This window comes from Acartia tonsa, chromosome 11 (genome assembly GCF_053477335.1).
Source record: "Acartia tonsa isolate MP-2025a chromosome 11, ASM5347733v1, whole genome shotgun sequence".
Classification (NCBI taxonomy): Eukaryota; Metazoa; Arthropoda; class Copepoda; order Calanoida; family Acartiidae; genus Acartia; species Acartia tonsa.
Genome location: NC_137270.1, coordinates 16,915,622 through 16,936,020, shown reverse-complemented (window position 1 = coordinate 16,936,020; position 20,399 = coordinate 16,915,622). Strand labels below are relative to the sequence as shown.

General features: G+C 30.1%; 1 protein-coding gene and 2 long non-coding RNA genes across 3 annotated transcripts; 2 read left to right on the top strand and 1 right to left on the bottom strand.

Annotated features, from left to right (window-relative positions):
• Positions 1-207: 207 nt before the first annotated feature.
• LOC145331152 (uncharacterized) lies at positions 208-5,064 on the bottom strand. The gene is made up of 6 exons (XM_080175778.1): positions 4,946-5,064; positions 3,564-3,633; positions 2,776-2,870; positions 2,098-2,193; positions 1,122-1,284; positions 208-283 (listed from the first exon to the last, which is right to left on the bottom strand). Exons 1-6 carry the CDS (start codon positions 5,034-5,036, stop codon positions 208-210), a joined length of 591 nt encoding a protein of 196 aa, XP_080031904.1. The 5' UTR covers positions 5,037-5,064.
• Positions 5,065-12,957: 7,893 nt separating this feature from the next.
• Positions 12,958-14,862, top strand: LOC145332600 (uncharacterized). The gene is made up of 3 exons (XR_013884231.1): positions 12,958-13,001; positions 13,262-13,321; positions 14,755-14,862. It is a non-coding gene; the product is annotated as an uncharacterized LOC145332600 (long non-coding RNA).
• A 1,482-nt stretch (positions 14,863-16,344) lies between these two features.
• LOC145331592 (uncharacterized) lies at positions 16,345-19,706 on the top strand. The gene is made up of 4 exons (XR_013883797.1): positions 16,345-16,618; positions 16,685-16,741; positions 19,194-19,273; positions 19,661-19,706. It is a non-coding gene; the product is annotated as an uncharacterized LOC145331592 (long non-coding RNA).
• The last annotated feature ends 693 nt before the right edge of the window (positions 19,707-20,399 follow it).

Here is a 20,399-nt window from a genome sequence, read left to right as displayed (position 1 = left end):
TCATTAATGGGCATCAAATCTGTTTTTTGTTTGTTTATATTTTAGTTTGTTTTACTGTTTGCAAAGACATTTTCGAGGGATTCCTTTTCCGTTTTATCATAAATATATAAGTCTTACTAGGGTGCTATTAAAGATTAATTTTTATGTCTAATATTATCATGCAAGACAACCCCCCTCCCCCTCTTAATAATTTGAAAAGGGTTAGATTTAAAAATTCCTGTATGGTACAGTGCATAGTTGTTGTCCTCTCATAGCATTGTTGCTTATTCTGTAGTGGGTCATTCTAAACATAAACAATAACACAAATTAAAAAATCTAAAATATTTGACTTGGAAGCTCTGCAAAGAGTCGAAAAAATGAGCCGTGTGACGTCATAAAAGGGAGAGATGAGAGGAGAGGTGGGAAAGAAAACCACTTAAAAAGAGATGGATCTATTGACGTCACACAGGTCATATTTGCAGACACTTTGTAGAGTCTCTTTGACTTGCAATAACTAATATCAACTTTTAATAGCTAACAAATATTGGATAACATTTACAATAGTAAAATAGAATGAAAATTGAAGTGATATAATTACACAATTTATTTGGATAGCATCTTTTGGTGCCAAGACTAGCTCAACCATAGAAAATTAGGAATTCTTCTGTATTTTAGCCAGGTTTAAATTTTGAGGATGTTAAAAATTATGCAGTTTCAATACTGTATGGTCTTAATTAAGGAATTAATTTATACATAAAGCCTTGTTTTTTTTTAATATAAACAAGGATGACAACATCCATAAAAGTGAAGCTTTTAAAGGACAAACAAACATTAACACTTGTAGAGTGTCAGAACTCAATAAGGAGAATATCATAGCATAAGTCTAAACAAAATTGAAAGTAAATTTGTTGTAAATTTGCTTAAATACAAGATACTGTTTGTACAATACATACTTACATTTTCAGGACTTGATTATAGAAATAGTTCGCTTATAACATTTTACCTCGTTGTAATAAGAACCAGAATTCCAAAAAATCAGATGATCGAATAGGATAATTATAACATTTATTGTCAAAAAAGTAACTGATAGACGGACCCTAATTATATAAAAACTTAGTTTTATTTTTTTTTAAAATTTCTACCTGTAAGGATCAACAAAGTAAATACACACTCCCTTGTTACTAGCTAGAGTAATTCTTTTTGATGTAAAATTAACCTCCAGCTCTCCACACTCCAGCTTGTTGTGAAGAATATTCAGGGTTTTCATTTTCAGATCAGAACTCAACCAGTCAAGTAAGTTGTCAACTAAATCAATGGATTTATTATTAATTGGATTTAACACTAGGTTTTCATGTTCTCTAATAAAGTTATAACTCGCCTTAGGGTAAAACAATGATAGACTTTTTCCAACCCCTAAATTGACGTAAATTTTTCCCTTGTCATAATATCTAAGTATAGTTTAACATAAAAACTGTGGCTCTAGATTTGTTATGGTAAATGGCTAGATTTCTTCAACTTTTGCCGTTTATTTTTTATCAGCGCTGTAGTTGAGGAGAAAACTGCCATTTAATTCTTCTGACATGTACAAAAAGTGTAATAGAAAAAAACTAAGAATAAGAAATATTTAAACAGAATCCCCTTCCCACTTTTCTTTTAGGACCATAAAATAAGGCACTATATCAATACTTGGATATGCCTCAGAATAGGATTCTAATTCAATATTTTCAGGCCAAATATTCTACCTGGATTTTTACATATACTTAATTAACATTAGGTTAATAACATTAATATTAAACCTTTTGCCATTTTTAAAAAAAATCTAGCTCATAAAAGAACAACTTTATCAACTTACAGATATTGTACCCTGCATCTAAATTCCAGTGGGCTGTTAATTCGACTAGTCTCCGAAGTTTTTTAATAACGTTTCATTATTCTTTGGCTTAACAACATTGATGACTCTAGTGAATTTTGATTAGTTGATTCATGAAGTTGAGTTTTCAATCGTTTCAACCACTAATTTTAATCTACATAAGGGGTAATTTTGTGTATCATCATAGGGGAAGTACATCAATGAATCTTATTCATTGTCTTATCCCTTTAGATCCCTGATAACCAAACCTGAAGCATATGCAGGAGCATCATGAACTTTTCTCTTGACCTCATCCCAAGTCTCATTGTCATATTTACTTGTCCATGAAAGTATCTTGTCATTGCCTAAGAAAACAAAATAAAAATAATATTCAAAACTCAAGGAATTGATTAAGTTAAATGAAAGTCTATCTATAAAGGATTGTTGAAAGATATATTTGTGAAAATTTAAAACTCAAATAACTTTTGCCTATTTCTTGAATAACTTTGTTCTGAGTTTTAAAACAAGCCTGACTACTTTACTAGAGTGTGTTCTATCAATCCATAACATGGTTTGAACCCAATACAACCTTACATAACAAAAATCAACCCTTAACTCACAGTAAAATATGTGCCATGAGAAAAAATCTTGTTGTGTTTTACCTAAGATGTCCCCCAAGAGTGTTTGTCACCTAGTATGTTATTTCCCTAGAGGGTTTTATCCATCTGTACGTTTTTCTCCCTAGTATGTTTGTTGATGTACTGATTCATGTATGGATCATCTTATAGAGTTTTTAAAAAAGTGGACAAATGTTCCAACATGTGTCTGAGCTATGCCGGTTGACGTTATATTCCCTTCAAATATGGCGTTAACCAGAATTGTTTGGCCAAGCCATGAAATATTTTTCCACTTTATTTGGAGACACTATAAGATGCTTCTTCATTTACCTGTAAGCTGGCCTAGAATGACATGAAGCTTATACATGTATCCCATTCCAACTCCATAAGGAGCGTATACAAACTCTTTCTGGCAGACAATAATCCTATAAAAAAATAAAGGAATATAAAAACTATTTTTCATCCTTCAAATACACTGCCATGACAAGATAAAAAAGTCTGTCTATCTATTTGTACTGAAGGATCTCTCTAACTGCTGAACTGATATGGTTCTCCTTTTCAGAGTAGCTTCTCATAGGTCCTGGGAAGGTTTATAACAATGTTGGGGAGAAATCGCCACTAAATAGTGCCCCTATAGGTCTCTAGGGGTGTAAAATTCACAAATCACCAAGGAAAATACTTTGAAGGCATATATGGAATACTGGCATTTTACATTCGGTATAGTAGAAATGCAAGTGAATGTTTTTTGCTAAAATGCATAAACCTCTGTCAAAAATACCAAATGTGCAATTGTGGTTTGTTTTATAAAATCATCAAAGCTTTTTGATTAAAACAAGAAAGAAATTAAATGACAGAAAGAAAGGCAAGAAAAATAACAGAAATAAAACTAAGAATGTTAGTAACAGAGAGAGAGAGAGAGAGAAAGATTACAATGAATTCTTATCATTATCCTACGTCACATTGCCTTCTTCTCTGTATTAAAAGAGAGGGAAAGGGCACAGAGAGTGGGGGGACTACTAAGGGTAATATCTAGTAGGGATAACCGAACAGAGAGCATTGCAGGCAGAAGGCAACGAACACTTAAAAAGTGGCTTTGCTACTAGAAACATTTAGATTACCTTGGTCTAGTTTGTTGAGATGCCTGAATAGATGATGTTATCACTATTGTGGGAGATTCAAAGTATTTAACTAAAATTAAAATAATTTAATATATTAAAGTAGAAGGATCTCTGATTTTCTGTTTTTTTGTACCAAAGGATCTTGCTAACCACTAAACCAAAATGATTCTCCTTTACAGGGTAGCTTTTCATAGGTGCTTTGAAGGTCTCTAACTATTGGAGGAGGGTATCAACACCCTCCCAAGAGAAATCGCCTCTAGAAACATTGTCCCCACCACCTCCAAAAAAATGGGTTGTCAAACTCAAACCCACCACCCTCAAGTGCCCCTAGAGGCTTCTAGTTGCGAAGTCTATAGTATTACTAGAGTTGGCTCGATATAATTATCTCCCTATTGGCTAGTTTTCTATATGCATATCTATTTCTCAATAAATCTATTTTCCTCACCCGGCATTACTATCTAAAAGAAAGTAAATATTTAATAATTTAAATGATTTTTAAAAGATTTTTTTAAATTATATTTTTTTCTTTACATTACCATCACCAAAGGGTTAATGATGATGATTACAATTTTAGTTTAATATTTGAACACACAAAATGTCGCCACAATCGAATTCTTTTAAAACATAGTTTTCTTAAATTTATCATATTATAAATTTTAAATTTTCTTTTTTATGATTAGAAATTAAATACACCAATATAAGGTAAATAGCAACATGAAATGAAAAAAATGAATTTATTTTTAATAAAGTAAAATAATGGGTCTTATCGTTCTGGGCAATGAGAGTTTATTATGGATTATTGGAGCACTATGAGTTTTAATCATATATTCCTTGGAAAACTTGAGCTCGTTTATAGACATTTATTTCCTATATAGATCTGACATAGATCTTGAAGCAATTAAGCAGGCCGTTTTGTACATGTTAAAAATTGGAAGATTTCATTAAATAAAAGTAATCGCAAATATACTTAGTAAATAATATAATAGATATTGTTTCAAGTTTTTGATGAGGCATATACAAAACTTTCTATAGACACCTTAACCAGGTTTTAACTCAGTCTTTGCTATTTGGCATCAAAAGGTAGACCCATCAAACATTGAGACATGACGGCTCTCTCTTTCTATTTTTTTTCTATGCTTGACAGGTTTCTTTTTTTATGCCAAATCTTTTATTGGCAAGGATTGTGTTAGAATTAAAACTTGTCTTAATTTGTAATAAAGATCAATTTAGATGGTGGTTATTAATATATTTTAAAAATATAATGAAAATTTTCTTTCCTTTTATAAAAAGAAATCATTGAGCAATAAAAAGATTTATAAAAAGATCCCAAATAAGCACATGAAACTACTTTAGTACAAATATTATTTCTTAGAATTACTTACAGATAGCAACCATAGTTTGGTAAACAAATAGACCAACAAAGAAGAAAATGAGAAAAATTCTGAGAAACTTGTTCACTTGCTTCATATGCATTATTGCTCTGGATTTTTATAGTTCTACTACAAATAAATTAATCATTAGAGTTATAAACAAAGGCATGAAAATACACCCCTCAAAAACAAACAAGGGAGTTGCCACGGTAAAGAAAAGTCACCCCCCCCCCCCCTTAAATTTGGGGGGAGAATAAAATTGCTTGCTTCGCGCATCAATTTACCAGACAAAGGACTAATTTTAAACTTATATAAATGTTGATTATGAACAGGATTGAAATTTGGAAAAATATCACCATTCCTGTTGTCAATAATCAATTAAAACTCTCTGTACGTCACAAAAATAGATAAATAACATAAATAGGTTGAAAATGCAAAATTTTGTTAATTTTCCCTGTATAAATAATACCAGTTTTGTTAAACCATAGATTGCACGACCTATGCCTGGAAGTCCTAGTTGTACATGTTGATAAGTTGCGCCTATTTAACTATTTATGTCGCGCACATAACATAGCAGCAGTGGAAAAATTTTTAACGTCTTCAGTAATGACGTGGTGTTGGGCCGAGATTCGAACCTATCACCTGCCCGACAACAAGCGGATGCGCCGCATGTTATGCTATCAACTGCTTCATGCAGGCAGTGATGATGTCCATGACACTCTAATGTCAGGTCTAACAACCCAGGTTCCGTCCATACACCGGGGGTATTATGCTGAGTACCACTTATCAGACCTCAATAACTCTTTGATTGCACGACCTTTGTCTGGAAGCCCTCACTGTGCGTTGTAAAAAGTTGCGCCTGTTATTGGACAAGACAATCCCCCTGCTAAAACTATTTATTTTGTAAATCTGACATAGCAGCAGTAGGAAACATTTTTATAATCTTCAATTATGACACAGTCGCGGGTATACAAATATCCTGCAATATGACTGACTTACCTGATTGTTTGCAACTCTTTATTCAACTGCGTCCATTATAACCTGACCATTAAAATTTATATAAGTACATATATACTAATATACATTTTGATATTGCACTTAAATATTTAACCATAATTATAATTTATAAGTGACAATGTCATCATAATTAAACACGCCATTGTTTTAACACAAAACAGCAAACGGCCATAAAAAGAAAATTTGCAAAGAAAAAGGCATGCCTTATTTAAAATACAAAAGTACCAAAAATAATCTTTAAATAGCAAATCTTTCCTGTTGAAGAAATTTTTGCTTAACTACTAGATGTGACGATGTTGAAAAAAGATCGTTCCTTTGGGACATCCAAGCTTTCTATTTTGAGGAGGGTAAAATGAGGAGTTTCAAAGATTTGAGGGGGTTAATTTAATGTATATTAAATATTTTGGAGGGATAAAAAAGGAGGATTTTTCAAAGTTTGAGGGGGGATAATAAACCCTTTACCGCCAACCTTGGAAGTCTATGATTCCATTAAGAAACCACAATGATGCCCCGAGAAAACTAAGTAATACATTCAGAGTTCAATAAGCTAAGCTAAGTATTGTATACTGTGAGTTGGTCTGTCTGTCTGCATAGAAAACAGTAGATCACTCATCAAGGAATAATTTATGATGGCATTTTTTTGCAGGATAAAGAATCTAAGAAAAAAATGTACGGGCTCTACATTTGTAACTATTTCGTTTTTTTTTCGAACTTACGACCTTAATTTCAATTTATAAATATATTAAAAGGAAGAAGGGTTCTGTACTTGCTTGGCAAGTTGAGACCTGGCCAAATTAAGAGGGAGAGTTTTTTTTCAAATTGCTGATCAACCATATATAATTGATTAGTTCAATAAATGTGTAAGTATAATCTATGTATAATTCAGCTACTCCCTGTCCCCTAGTGGAGACCCTTTTCGTTTGCTAGCAAATTGCTTTCTGTTCAGTGTTTATGTATATTTCCGTTGTCATTAACAGATTTTAAAGACCCCATACAAATTAGGAACAGGTTCCCCGCCGTTTGGAAGATTTACATATCGCTCATGCCAGCTCTATCATTTTACTGTTATTTTGATTCTCTGTATTATTTTTTAAGAACCCTATTAAATTTGTCATTTCATTTTTTTCCTCTGAATATTATTCCCTTTACAAATTCCACTTAAATGCATTGGTGTGACACTGACCATAATGATTTTCAATTTTATTTCTGAGCGTAGCTAATTAGCTTCTTGTATTGTATTATTGTAAACTACAAAAGGATCTCGCTAACCGCTGAACCGATCGGGTTCTCCTTTACTTAGTAGCTTCTCATAGGTCCAGAGAAGGTCTATAACTATTTTCTTGGGGGTTGGGACACCCCCAACCCCCCCCCCAAAAAAAAAAATTAAAATATTTTTTTTTAAATTTTCTTTAAATCTAAAATACGAAAAATTGAGGCTAGGGGCGAAGCCGCTAGTTTGATAAATAGATCTACTTTTTCATTGTAACAGATACCTATTTCATTAATATGTATTTTTGTATGATTACTGCAAATATATTTACAAAATCACAATTTAACTTTTTAGAATAAAATTTTGTTAACAATTGAGTCTGTCTATACATTTTAATAAAAAATCTTTTACTTAACTTTGAAATAAGTTTTTACTAATTCTACCAGTACCAATAACAGCCAAAAAGCACAGCTAATTAAACTAACAAGATGAAAAGAGAATGCTAAACATTTTTTTTTGGCAGGTATTTAAATAAATCACTAGAAATTCCCTACTCAAAATTTTGCAATCTCTGATTTTTTTGTAAAATGATCAGATATAACTTTTCTGAAGTTTTTATTCATTAGGTAACAAATTTTTAAATATAAAGAATATAAAATATGCATATTGGTATCTGACCAATTTTCAATATGCAATTTCAAACAATTATATCCTATTATATAAAATAGTAAGGTTTTTTCTGTCTGAAGCTTAAATCTCGATAACTACTGAACTGATTAAATTTTCTATTTTAGGTATGCGTCACATAGATCCAGTGATGGTTTTAGTCTATTACGTTTTCATCTTTATATGGTTTTAAGCTATTTTTATAGCCCCAGTCTGTTGAATACAGATCCCCCTAGATGCTAGGGACATTGCTGCTAGTTCCCACATAGACTGGGAAATATACATGTTGAAATTGTCTTGGGTAAATTGCCGAAAGTTATCCTTATATAAAAGTAACATATTGTCTGTCTGTGTGTCAGTCTAACTATGTGTACCAAAGGATCTTGGTAACCGATCATCCGATATAGTTCTCTTTTACAGTATAGCTTCTCGAGTTCTCATAGATCTTGGTAAGTTTTATAACTATTTTTATTTTTTTTTTTTTGGGGGGGGGGGAAGGTTACCACGTCCATCCCAAAAGAAATTTACCCTACATTTAATTCCCCCCACCTAGAGGCCTCTTGGGGGCGAAGAGCCGCTTGTTATATTAATAGAAACAAAGGAAAAAAAGAAAATAAATATAAATCTTCTAACTGACAGAATACACAGCTTTTCTAATTATAAAAAAAATACAATTAATGTACAAAATAATGAATCAGTGCATAAACTAATAAGCTTTTTTAAATTTTGCATTAAATGTTACTGACTGCTTTGGCCCCAGCATACAAGGGATCTGTATTCGAAGGTTTGGAAGAAGAGGGGGTAAAAACACTCAAAATACTAAAAAAACTTGTAGTAGTCCTACAAGAGTTACAAGGAGATTCTGCAAAATAGAAACACGCACATTCTGTTACTTTTATATTTTTGTCTGAAGCTTTAAATCATAATAATCACTGAAACTATTAGGTTCTCTATTTTATGCAAGCTTTATATATGTCTTATGATGTTATTATCAGATTTTGATAAAGGATTGTAGGTGATAAATAAATTACGAACCTAGTAAAAGTGTCTGACTCTGATTATGACGTAAAAAATAGCCAATGAGAGGCCAGTGTACACTGTAATTGACCAATGGTAAAATTTATAGTTTCCTTTTATTGGCTAATTTTCTTTTTACGTCATAATCAGAGTCAGATACTTTTACTAGGTTCATAAATTACTTTTCCTTACTTGTTTCAATTTGAAATTTATACTTAAAGACAGTGGCGTGCACGGCAATTCATCAGGGGAATGTGAAACCATTAGGTATAGAATAAAAGGGAAAGCAGGCCTTTCCAATTGCAATTTTAAGGTAGGCATTGCCTACCCCCCCCCCCCTATCGCACACCACTGCTCAAAGCTATGCCTGTACGATTCATATTGTTGCAATAAATCAAACAAAATTTTGCATGAAGCCATTTAAAAGGCGGAAATGACCAGCGAAAATAATCCATCATAGTGAGCAATCAACAAATCAATAAATTAAAAATAAATATATGTATATAAATGACCAAACATTGCAGTACATATGTTAAAAATAAATGCAATTAATAAGTAGTCAATGCATCATAATCTTCTAATTAATAGAAAAGAAGGAACATGAGCTATTTATAACTGTCCCCTTAGGGTTCTAAACAAAAGAACAAAACTCAATTTGCCAGCAGGCAAAAATGATCTCTGCCACTTGGAGCAGGTAGGTGTCTGAATTATGCATCTATTATTATACATTTATTTCTTAAACAAAAGAATTTTATAATGCAGTTAATGATACCGCTTTATTGCAATAATTATAACTATTTTGAATTTTCTTTAAAAGCTGTTAATAACCAATAATAACTTAGTTTTTGAAATATCTTAATTAAACAAGAATTTGCAAGTGAACTGTAATGCATTGAATTTATTGCAATATCACTGCAATAGATATGTAATAACTTAAATTAAACATTAAAAGGGTATATTAAATCATTATCATTATTAATTCCAAAAATATTTGATAATATTGTACTCTATCCTATATAAAAGTACCAGGATTTTTATTAGTTTGTCTGTACCGGAATATCTTGCTTATCGTTGAACCGCTATAGTTATTCATTAAAGTGAAGCTTTACATATGTCCGGGGAAGGTCTATAACCCAACCCCCAGAAAAATCGCCCCTAGAAAAAAAGATACCCCCCCCCCTAAAAAAAATTTAAAAATATTTTTACATTTCTTTTTCAAATTAAAATAGTTAGAACACCTTCTTTAAGTGCCTCTAGAGGCATCTAGGGGCATTGCCACTAGTGTTTGATAAGAAAGTACTTGTTAATTTATAAAGCAACCTTATAAAAACATAAATTATCGTATCTGAATCAAATAGAGTATATCCAGAAACAATTAGTACAAAAATATATTTCGAAGTTTCGTGATTTTATATTAAAACAAATAATTCTATGCTAATTTAAAACTAGTGGCTGTGCGAGCACGGACCCCCCCCCCCCTTCACCTCTCTTATTTTAGAAATAAATTGATTCAAAGAGAGGTAGTTATACAATGCTTGATTCCTGAGGGGGCTCCTATCCATTTGGGGTCAATACCTGATGTGTCTAAACCCTACGTATTTCCTGTACCCAATATAACCAAAACAAACAAAAATAAACAAACGAAAAATAACCCTCCTTATTTTCAATTTAATTAAAAAAATAAGGTAGGAGGGTTTGGTGATCGAATATTCAAATTATGGTATAAGACAATAATTTCGAAAAAAAGATCTAATAAAGACGACCTTTTTGGAATATCCAGTTAATTTTAAATTACAGTTGGATGCAGTTTTAAGGTGACTGATTTTTCTCGTATCAACTCGTATCACTTTCGCCCTATTGATGGGAGCTAGGTGAGATATAGACCCTAAATCCTTAAGAGTTTTCTCTTTGTTATGCCAATGGCTTTCTAGACACTATAACATTCAAGATTGGTCTATTATATCTATATTTGGTGACTCAGCAAAGTCAAGAAATTGTATTTAGCGTTCTGTAGTAGTTAGGTACGATTTAACAAGCGTAGCAGCTGTTACAAGAATGTCCATGAGTCCATTTTAACTTTTTAAACAACAAATTTTTATGAGATATAATAATTCGATTGAAGTTTTGCACCAAATTTACATATAATTTCGTTAAAACTTTTATATTTATGTTTTGCATATTCAGTTATGACACTCTGACACAAGATTTAATGTTCGTCTGTCCTACCGTTTCAGAGCTTCGCATTTATGAATGTTGTTTAAAACCATAAAATATTTTTTTTGTTACAAAATGCCTTACATTAATGAAGAAAATGAGATAACCTATGTCAATTGTAAGTGGGTCAAATAAAGCAATACTTTTGTTCCATTAAATAAAAACACCCTGTATTTGCACTTCATTGTATCCGACAAAACAAGGCATAAAAAAATTAAATTGGTATATATTTATAATGCATAGTTTTCTCGCAGCGTATATAAATGCGTGAAACTTATTTTGACTTATTTTGCGCTCGTTTTCTTCAGTCAAGCTCGTAATGTGCATTATTGGATCTTGGCTATTCAATATTATTATAGTCCTTATTATGACGATATTACGTTTAGCAGGTTGGCAGCAGGCAGCCTTTAAAGTCCATAGTTTTTGTTGTTGGAAATAATCGATTATAATACCGTGAACTGAACCAGATTCCAAAAATAATCAAACACAAAATTAAAAATGTTAATTATCGTATCATTGCATTTGTTTGTTTTGCTATGAAAAAAATTTTAAGTGAAAATAAACAATAGGAATTTGTCAGGGATAATACAATGGCCGGCAAATTGATGTGCAATGGTCAATGATATAGGGAATCTTACCAAAAAAAACAACAGCTGTCTATCACATAGAGAGACGGACATTTCGAATTACAGAAAAGATTCTATACTAAAATACAATATACTATTAATATTTCCAATTCCATATGTTAAAGTTTTTTATTTAGGGTATTCCCCAAATTTTAAAATCTAAATTAGAAAGTTAGCCTAAGGATAACCTTGTAATTTAACAAGAACAACCTCATAATTAGCGTAGCATACGCAGGCTGATATTAATCCAATATTTAAAAGTAACAGGATGTCTGTCTTTGTGTACAAAAGGATCTCGCTAACCGCTGGACCTTTACCTCTATATGGGTCCAGTGAAGGTTTACAACTATTTTGGGGAGGTTACCAATACCCTCCCTAGAGAAATTCTTTTAAAAGCTATCTCCCCCCCCCCCTCCCCTCTTACCAAGAGTGCCTAAATAATGCAACAAAATTTCGTGAAAGACATTGAGTTCATGTAATCCTTGCATAAAAGTAGCAGGATTTCTCTCTGTCTGTTTGTACCGAAGGATCTCTCTAACCGCTATCCTCCCTAGAGAACCCGCCCAAGAAAAAATTACCCCTCCTTAATATTTTTCAAAGTCTAATAAATAGTTATTGTAGAGTAGATTTGCTTCCTAAAACGCACTCCAGTGCGCAAATTGGTTAGAATAAGAAAAGCGTATCAACTCTATTATATTTACTAAAAATCTGCAATATTTATATAATATTTTATAATAAATTACTTTACTCTTGATTTTAAAATCATAATGATTAGAAACAATAAAATAACCCAATCAAATGTAAGCTTGTCCAATTGCATAATTTCTTCTTCTATATAAAATTGGCTTCTTGATTTATTACGAAAGAAGATTCTCCTAATTATAAGCATCTACCATTTTTCTTACTCTATCTGTTTGTTTGGGTTTTCTAAATCTTTTATATTTTTAAGTTGTGCTACTTATTAATATTGTTATACTTGTTTCATCTGATTTCTTTTTACCCCTAAGCACGTACTATGTCTATCCGCAGTTTAAACCAATACTTTAGACGGTTAACATGTAAAGTGTTCTGTCTATAGTACGAACTAGCGGTAACGCCCTGAGAGGCCACTAGAAGCTTTGGGTAAAGTGTGTGTGTGTGAGGGGGGAAGGAAAAGGTGATGTGTGGTTAAGTCTACTAAGTTTACCCCCAATTTTTTTTAATGAAAAAGTAAAAAAATATTACTTAATTGTTACTTATAATATAAAGATATCATACTGAATTTATCTATTATTTATAGAACTAAAATGATTTTAAGCAAAATTATACTTCTTAGTTGGTAAGTTTTATGTATTCTACACTTCTTAGGGTCTGCATTTAAAAAAGTCTGGGATTCTTATGTCTTCAGAACATTGTTGTCTTATACGTTATGAAATCTTTTTTCATTTTAGTATACTTTTTATTTCTGAAAATTAATAACACCAAAGCAAATTTATATATGTAATAGAAAATGTATTGTCGCACTTTTCTTGCAATATTTTGACGATTAAATTTTTACCTTTACATAGCTAGGTATATATTAAAGTAATTTTACATTAGGTCCCTGCAACTTTTTGTAGTTTCTGAATGCCAACAGATTCGACTAACAGATCTAAACCAGTAAGCTATTATTTTTATCATAAAATAGGATGACATTACATTCATAAAAGCGAAGCTTCAAAATCAGATATAAGAAAAACAAATATTAACAGAACTGTATTGTCAGCAGTTAATGAGCTAAATATTAATTGACAGGTTTACTAAAAAATTTGTCAAAATTGCTTAATGCATTATACTGTTTAAAGGCTTAATCATAAAAGTGCTTGAAATATTTTGTCTTGGAATAACTACTAAAAATATCAGATGGAAAGGAGAATAACATAACATAAAAATTTTTTAAAAGTTTTTTTAAAACATGCATAAATGAATGTGTTGACTTTTTAGTAGCGAAGCTACTCTATAATTTGAAATGTCCGTCTGTATGTCCGTCTGTCTGTCCGTCTTAGTTTGGGGGAAACGTGATTTACTCGGCTCCTATAAAAGATAAAAGGCTGAAATTTTTTGACAACATTCCCATTATTAAGGAGCAAAATTAACTATAAAACATCAATGGCGGTCGGGCCGCTTTTTTGCAGGTTTTAGGCTATTTTTGTATTTTTCTCCATATCTTTGGTGTTTATGGTCCGATTTCCAAAATTTTTTCAGTTATAGATATAAAAATTGAATTTCCTGTCGTTTAAAGAAAACAGCTATGACGGTCAGACTGCCTTTAAGCAGGTTTTAGGCTATTTTAGTATTTTTCACATTTTTCTCCATACCTTTGGTGTTTATGGTCCGATTTCCAAATTTTGTCCAGTTGTATATATCAAAATTAAATTTCCTGTCGTTTAAAGAAAACAACCATGACGGTCAGAATGCCTTTTTGCAGGTTTTTGGCTATTTTTAAATTTTTCCCTTATTTTTCCATATATCTGATGTATTTAGTCCAATTTTCCAATTTTTTAGGTTAAGGTAATAAAAATTGAATTTCCTGTCTTTTTAAGAATACAACCATGGCGGTCAGACTGCCTTTAAGCAGGTTTTTGGCTATTTTTGTATGTTTTACATATTTTCCCATATCCTTGGTGTTTTTGGTTCAATTTTAAAACTTTTTTTGGATATCAGTATCAAAATAATTTTTCCCATTGTTATGAGCATCTTTTATGTAATTTACTTTGACCGTCATCATTATACAAAATATGTGTTTATTTTCTCCAATAAATCTATTCTTGATTTTAATAAATACACTTTCAATCTACTTGTACGTATTCCCATCCATGATTTTTTGTGCTTCGCTACTTATGGATGTTGTCATCCTTGTTCTACTCTTTCTAAATCGTACCTAAATATTATATGAATCATAATGTGAAGTTTGAAGTCGTTAGAACTATTCGAACATGCATAAATTATGGATATCAGTTATGGGAGTTGAACACGTGACATTATTTAGTTTCAATATAAAATAAAAAAAAATTTAAAGGAAGTAATCTTAAATATCAAATTTATTTCATTAGATTGGGTTCTGGAATCCTTAACCAATTTTTGGAAACTATAGACAGGCCAAACAACCAATTTCTGGAAACTATAGACAGGCCAAACAACCAATTTCTGGCAGAGGGAGGGTGTGAAACGTACAATGGAATTAGATATTGTGTAAGTATTTTAATTAAAAATTCCAGGGCAAAGTGAGACTTTATCCACCCATAATTTGAGGAAAAAAATGTATACTTATATGCAAATGTTTTTTTTTATAAATTGTATAATTAGTGGTTGTAGTTGCTTATCTTAGAGCTGCCTTTTGACCATGACATATTTTGCATTTTAAAGGAGCTGGACCATCTGTTAGAATTGACTGTCTTTTAATCAACGCATTCCTTTTAATGTTGGACATGGTTATTGGAAGTGTCAGCCAAATTATTTCTTTGATATATCCTATTGGACCATTGGATACATCAAATTGTTTTATGTTTCTGAAATTTTTTGCGACCTAGTCATTGTGTACAAAATGTAAAATTTGAAATTGTTTGACACTGGAAATTTTATATTATAAATAAATATTTTTGTCACTATAGGAGCCTCAAACTAATAAATCAATATGAAATTGTTAATAATATATTAGATTATTTAGAAATTAAATATGTATATCTTACTAAATTTTTTGTTTTTGTTTGCCTTTAAAGTATTTTTAAAACACTTGAATATATAGAGATTATATTTTAAAATGGAACTATTAATTATATTATTTAGGATTCAATTGCACCAACTGCTCCAAAAAATGCTGGTGGTTATGTAAGTTATTTTTTTGTTTTTGTTTATATTTACACTAACCAATGCAATTTAAAGAAATTATTGTTCATTGTTAATAAGGAAAATGAACAAATAAATCTTTTAAAAATGTCATTTTTATTATTTAAATAACTTTTATATCGTGTTATCTTTGTTGGTAAACTTAAATTTGTATGTAAGTCCTGTATTTATTTTGCCCTATCAAGGACTGTGTTTGTGTTATTAAAAGTAAAATAATGGATTTTGTAAATAGAATTTCTGAATCATTATTTTATAAAGTTCATTATGACAATGTATCTAGTAGATATTGTATTTGTAGCATTTTTATCTTTAACAAGTATTTAACTACATCCTGAAATCTGGAGGTTGGCGGTTGTCCTTTCAAGTGATAGGGGTCGAATTTCTTATTTTCAATTTTTTTTTCTATAATGACAAGAAAAAGAGATAGATTGTTCTTCCCCGACAAAGAACTTGGTAAAAAAACGATTCAGAAACTATTTACAAAAGGCATTATTTTATTTTTCATGAAACAAACACAGTCCTTGATAGGGCAAAATAAATACAGGATATTCCTACTAAATTAAGTTCACCGACAAAGATGATACAATATAAAAGTTGATTAAATAATAGAAATGACATGAACTGCTCTAAAACCCTTAGTATTTACCTAATGTAATGGAATTTAACAATTAACACACAGTTAAATAATTTTAAATTGCAAAAATAAGTTTGTTACTTTAAGAATTTTATTATTTTAGGTTGAATTTTAGTAGTTCACTTTTAGAATTGTGTGTTAATTTACCTTTTATGTTTCATGCAGCTGGTATTACTTTTGCAGTAAATGCATACAAGCAATACATTAAAACCAAACCTAGACCTACATACATACCTAGACCAACTTCAAGACCTTCATACATACCTAGACCAACTTCAAGACCTATATACATATCTAGACCAACATCAAGACTTACGTATACACCAAGACCAACTTCAAGTCCTACATACAATAAACCAAACAGTCATCCAAAAGCTACACACAGTCAAACTAACCGCATAGGAAGTTATGAGTCTACTAGCAATAGCATTTCACAGGTAAACTTTATTTATTTTTACAATATGCCTATTATACAATATTTTCTAAACATTTTAATTATTTAGAGTTCTATCATCACTGACTGTATTGGAGACCTAAACATAACTGTTAGTCGAAATCAGGTGATTCAAATTTAATCATTTGCATTAAATTTTATTTTAAAAATAGAACAAATACCGTTGTTAATATAGTCCAAAATTATACAATTCTGTGAGTTACAGCTTTAAAAAGGCTTGGTTATAACAATACACGGTTGGACCCTCAGATGTCAAAACTTTATTTTAGTGTTTGGCCAAAATGACTTTGCAATTGTATCTGTAAGTACGTCTAATAACACCCTTTGCTATTTTTAAAATCCTAGAAAATTTTTTTTGCAAGAAAATTGCATAAATTCGCAACCTTTTTTAGAACCACTACATAACTCGATGTTTTAAAACTTTTTATATAAAATCCTTTTTACAAAAAATATCAATAATTACTTAAAATTAAACCTGAAAGAAAAAAAATCTCATTACACGTGTTAATTTGCATGTTTTAGGTCTTTTTTTGAGGAAAGTATAACTTCCACATTTTTGACAATAATTATATTTTTTTAACATTTCAAAGTAAAATATAATAAAACTTAAACGATTTTTCTTGAATTATCAGTTGAAAATTTCATCAAACATGCAATTTAAGTGATGAAAATTTAATAAAATCATTTTTTGAATGTTTAGAATTACCAATTTTCTACATTTAAAACAAAATGTTAACAAAATTTAAAAACATTGTAACATATAACTTCAAAAATCAATAACATTTTATAAAAAGATGTTTCAAAAAATAAATCATTAAAAGGTATTAAAATGCATTTCAAATTACTTAAAATTAAAACGAGAACATCTTTTTACAATGTATTCTGTGTAATAGAGTTTAAATGACATGATTAGTGAATGAAATATTTCCTAAACTCATTAAGCCTTTTTGTGACTATATTAAAAATAATTTATTTTGTTTTATAGTGTTTTTTTATTCAAATATTTGACAAAATTTTCCCTACGTCAATAAAATAAAGTCAGTTTTTTACTGTTTCCAGGTTTTTCTTTATAATTATAACAATTAAATATAATATAAATCTTCATTATCTTTTATTTGAATTATCATACACATTAAAATGTAAAGTATAAGCTAGAATAGCACTTTTTTTAACGAATATTTTAATGACATTATATCAAAATAATTCCTCTTAAATATCACACAACATATGATTGGGAAGTATAGCCATTTCTTGGAGGTATAATATTTACAAAAATACCATTAATTCTGTTTTTATCAGAAGTTAAAAAAATTGAACAATTCTAAAACAATGGTTGGCTGTCTAGATATTGAGTACACTAAGACTACGGCTCTGTTCTATTGAAATAACGTTGCAAAAAGAGGGGTTCTGAAAGTAATCTACCTAATTATTTTTAAAGAACCAACAAGTACTGTCAGTATCTTTTTTCTTGTAATCTAGCAGACAATCAAATCATAACACAATTTTCATGATAAAATATTCAGGTTTCTACTTCACATTTTAAAAAATATACTGATCAATAAAATGTTCAAAATTTTACTTTGTACTAATTGAAAAAATATGTTGTAATTCTTATTTTAAAGTTACATTTTTATCCCTGACAAAATCATAGACGACTTTTAAAGGCATCTTATCTAAACTTTTTGAAGAAAAACTTAAAAACGTTAATTAAGTATTAAAACTATTTTCTTCGATTTTTCTGAAGTTATTATCGCATTCTATGGGTTTTTTATTATCATTTACTTATATCGAAAGTGCCAAACATTGTACCCTAACTTATTCATTTAATAAAAAACCAAGCGTGAATAGGTTAGACATAAGTTAATAGATACAAGGATCATTAGGACATCAAATATTTTTCTATCTAAGCCAGAAATAATATAGAGTATTTGTGGCCAGGGGGTAAGGGAGGGGACAATGAATCGAATATTGAATTCATGGAGTCTCAGACTTTGGGTACTGGCTTAAAGGGAATGTGCAAGAATTTAGCAGGTTCTGACTGCCGTTGGGTACTAGCGTATCATTGCCGCTAACTCGCTGAGTTAGTTTTGAATATAGCATACAGAAAAATGTGTTATGAGATGGCTGGTTTTAACAATTTCTTTTTCTCCAAAAATATCATTTCAGAGATAAAAACTTTATTGTAATAGTTGCGTAATAAACAATCTAAGAACCTTTAAATTTATTTCTTGTATTTAGTGGCATTTTAAAATCTAGAAATATTGGGTGAACGAATCCAGTAAGATTTTTCGAGTAATTAATTTTAGAATGGTTAAATCAGTCTGATGTACTGGTAATCTATTTTTTGAACGAATGCTTTTTTCTCAGAACTTTTTTCTTATTTTATAATTTTTAAAATCTATTTAACACACTCTTTACAATTTTCTTCAAATTTTCTAGATAAATCTGGATTTCATGGCCATTCAGAGAAAACTTGTAAATTAAATTAATTGCCCATTGTCCCCTTACTTACTCCCTGATTTGTGGCAATAACATTAGTAATGTTATTAATTGTTTAGGAATGGCAGACCCGTGATTGTTGTCCTGGAGAAACATGTGGGGAATGTCCAGAATTACTCCAGCAATTCTTCTCAAAGCGGTAAACACTATATTAGCTATGATATCAGAACTATGAAAGTATGAAATTATCAAGAATGCTAACTAAATGTTTGATGGTAACAAATTATTTTCCGCTAAAATCTCTCAGATGGCGCTATCTAAGGAAATAATGTTAGATTTTTTAGTAGTCTTTGGTCTACCTGTTTATTATACAATTTTTTTAACTTTTTTTAATAATTATAAAACGTTTGCAACAAAAAATGTTTACATGCTCTGCAAGTTTAAGTGACAACTCCTAATTATCCAAAAAAAATACATAATTTAAAATTATAATTTTTCTGAGGATGGGCATATAATTTTTCATGGAAAAGTTGTTTAAAAAATGTACATGTTAAGCCTAATGAATACTACTTTTTTTTTATATTAGAATAACCTTTGATGAGCTATCCAGAAAAGAATGTGGAAAACAGTAAGTAAAAGTATTTCATGATTTTATTATTTTTTGTGATTTCATAAATTGTTATAAAGAAAAACAATATTTATTTTTTTCAGGAAACATTGTTTGGACACTCAACTAAATGATCCAACCAATCAAAATTCAATAAAAGACCCCAAAATTGTCGAGCCAACGAATAAGAAGTCAATCCCTGGAAATTATTCGTAATTTACTTCATTATTAGCAATGCTTATCTTAAAAAATATCTTATAATCCTGAAAATTTGAATTGTTTGTATTTAGGTGTTGTAAAAGAGTTTATCAAGGTAGAAGAATTGTGTGTCCTGTATCTTGTTAAATTTATAATTGTATTTACTGTTATAAGTAATAATTACAGTGATATAATGTCAATTATAAATAATTCATTAATTGGTTATATTTTTGTTCATTTTAATATATTACAAAAGTTTTTCAATAAAAAAATCTTAGAAAATTCAAATATTTTTCAAAAATCATAAAATTTTAAATTACTAAACCTTCAATGTTTACTCCTTAAACTTATCTAAAAGGTTCTCTAAAAAGTCAAATATATTTACGTCCCTAGACTTTGCGATAGGAATGAACATAGCCTAAATCTACCCTAAAATACAAGTGAGGCTTCTATTATCAAGAAGACCAGCCATTTCCGAAGAGCTATGCCTCAAACAAAAACCCAACCATGTACTTTATAA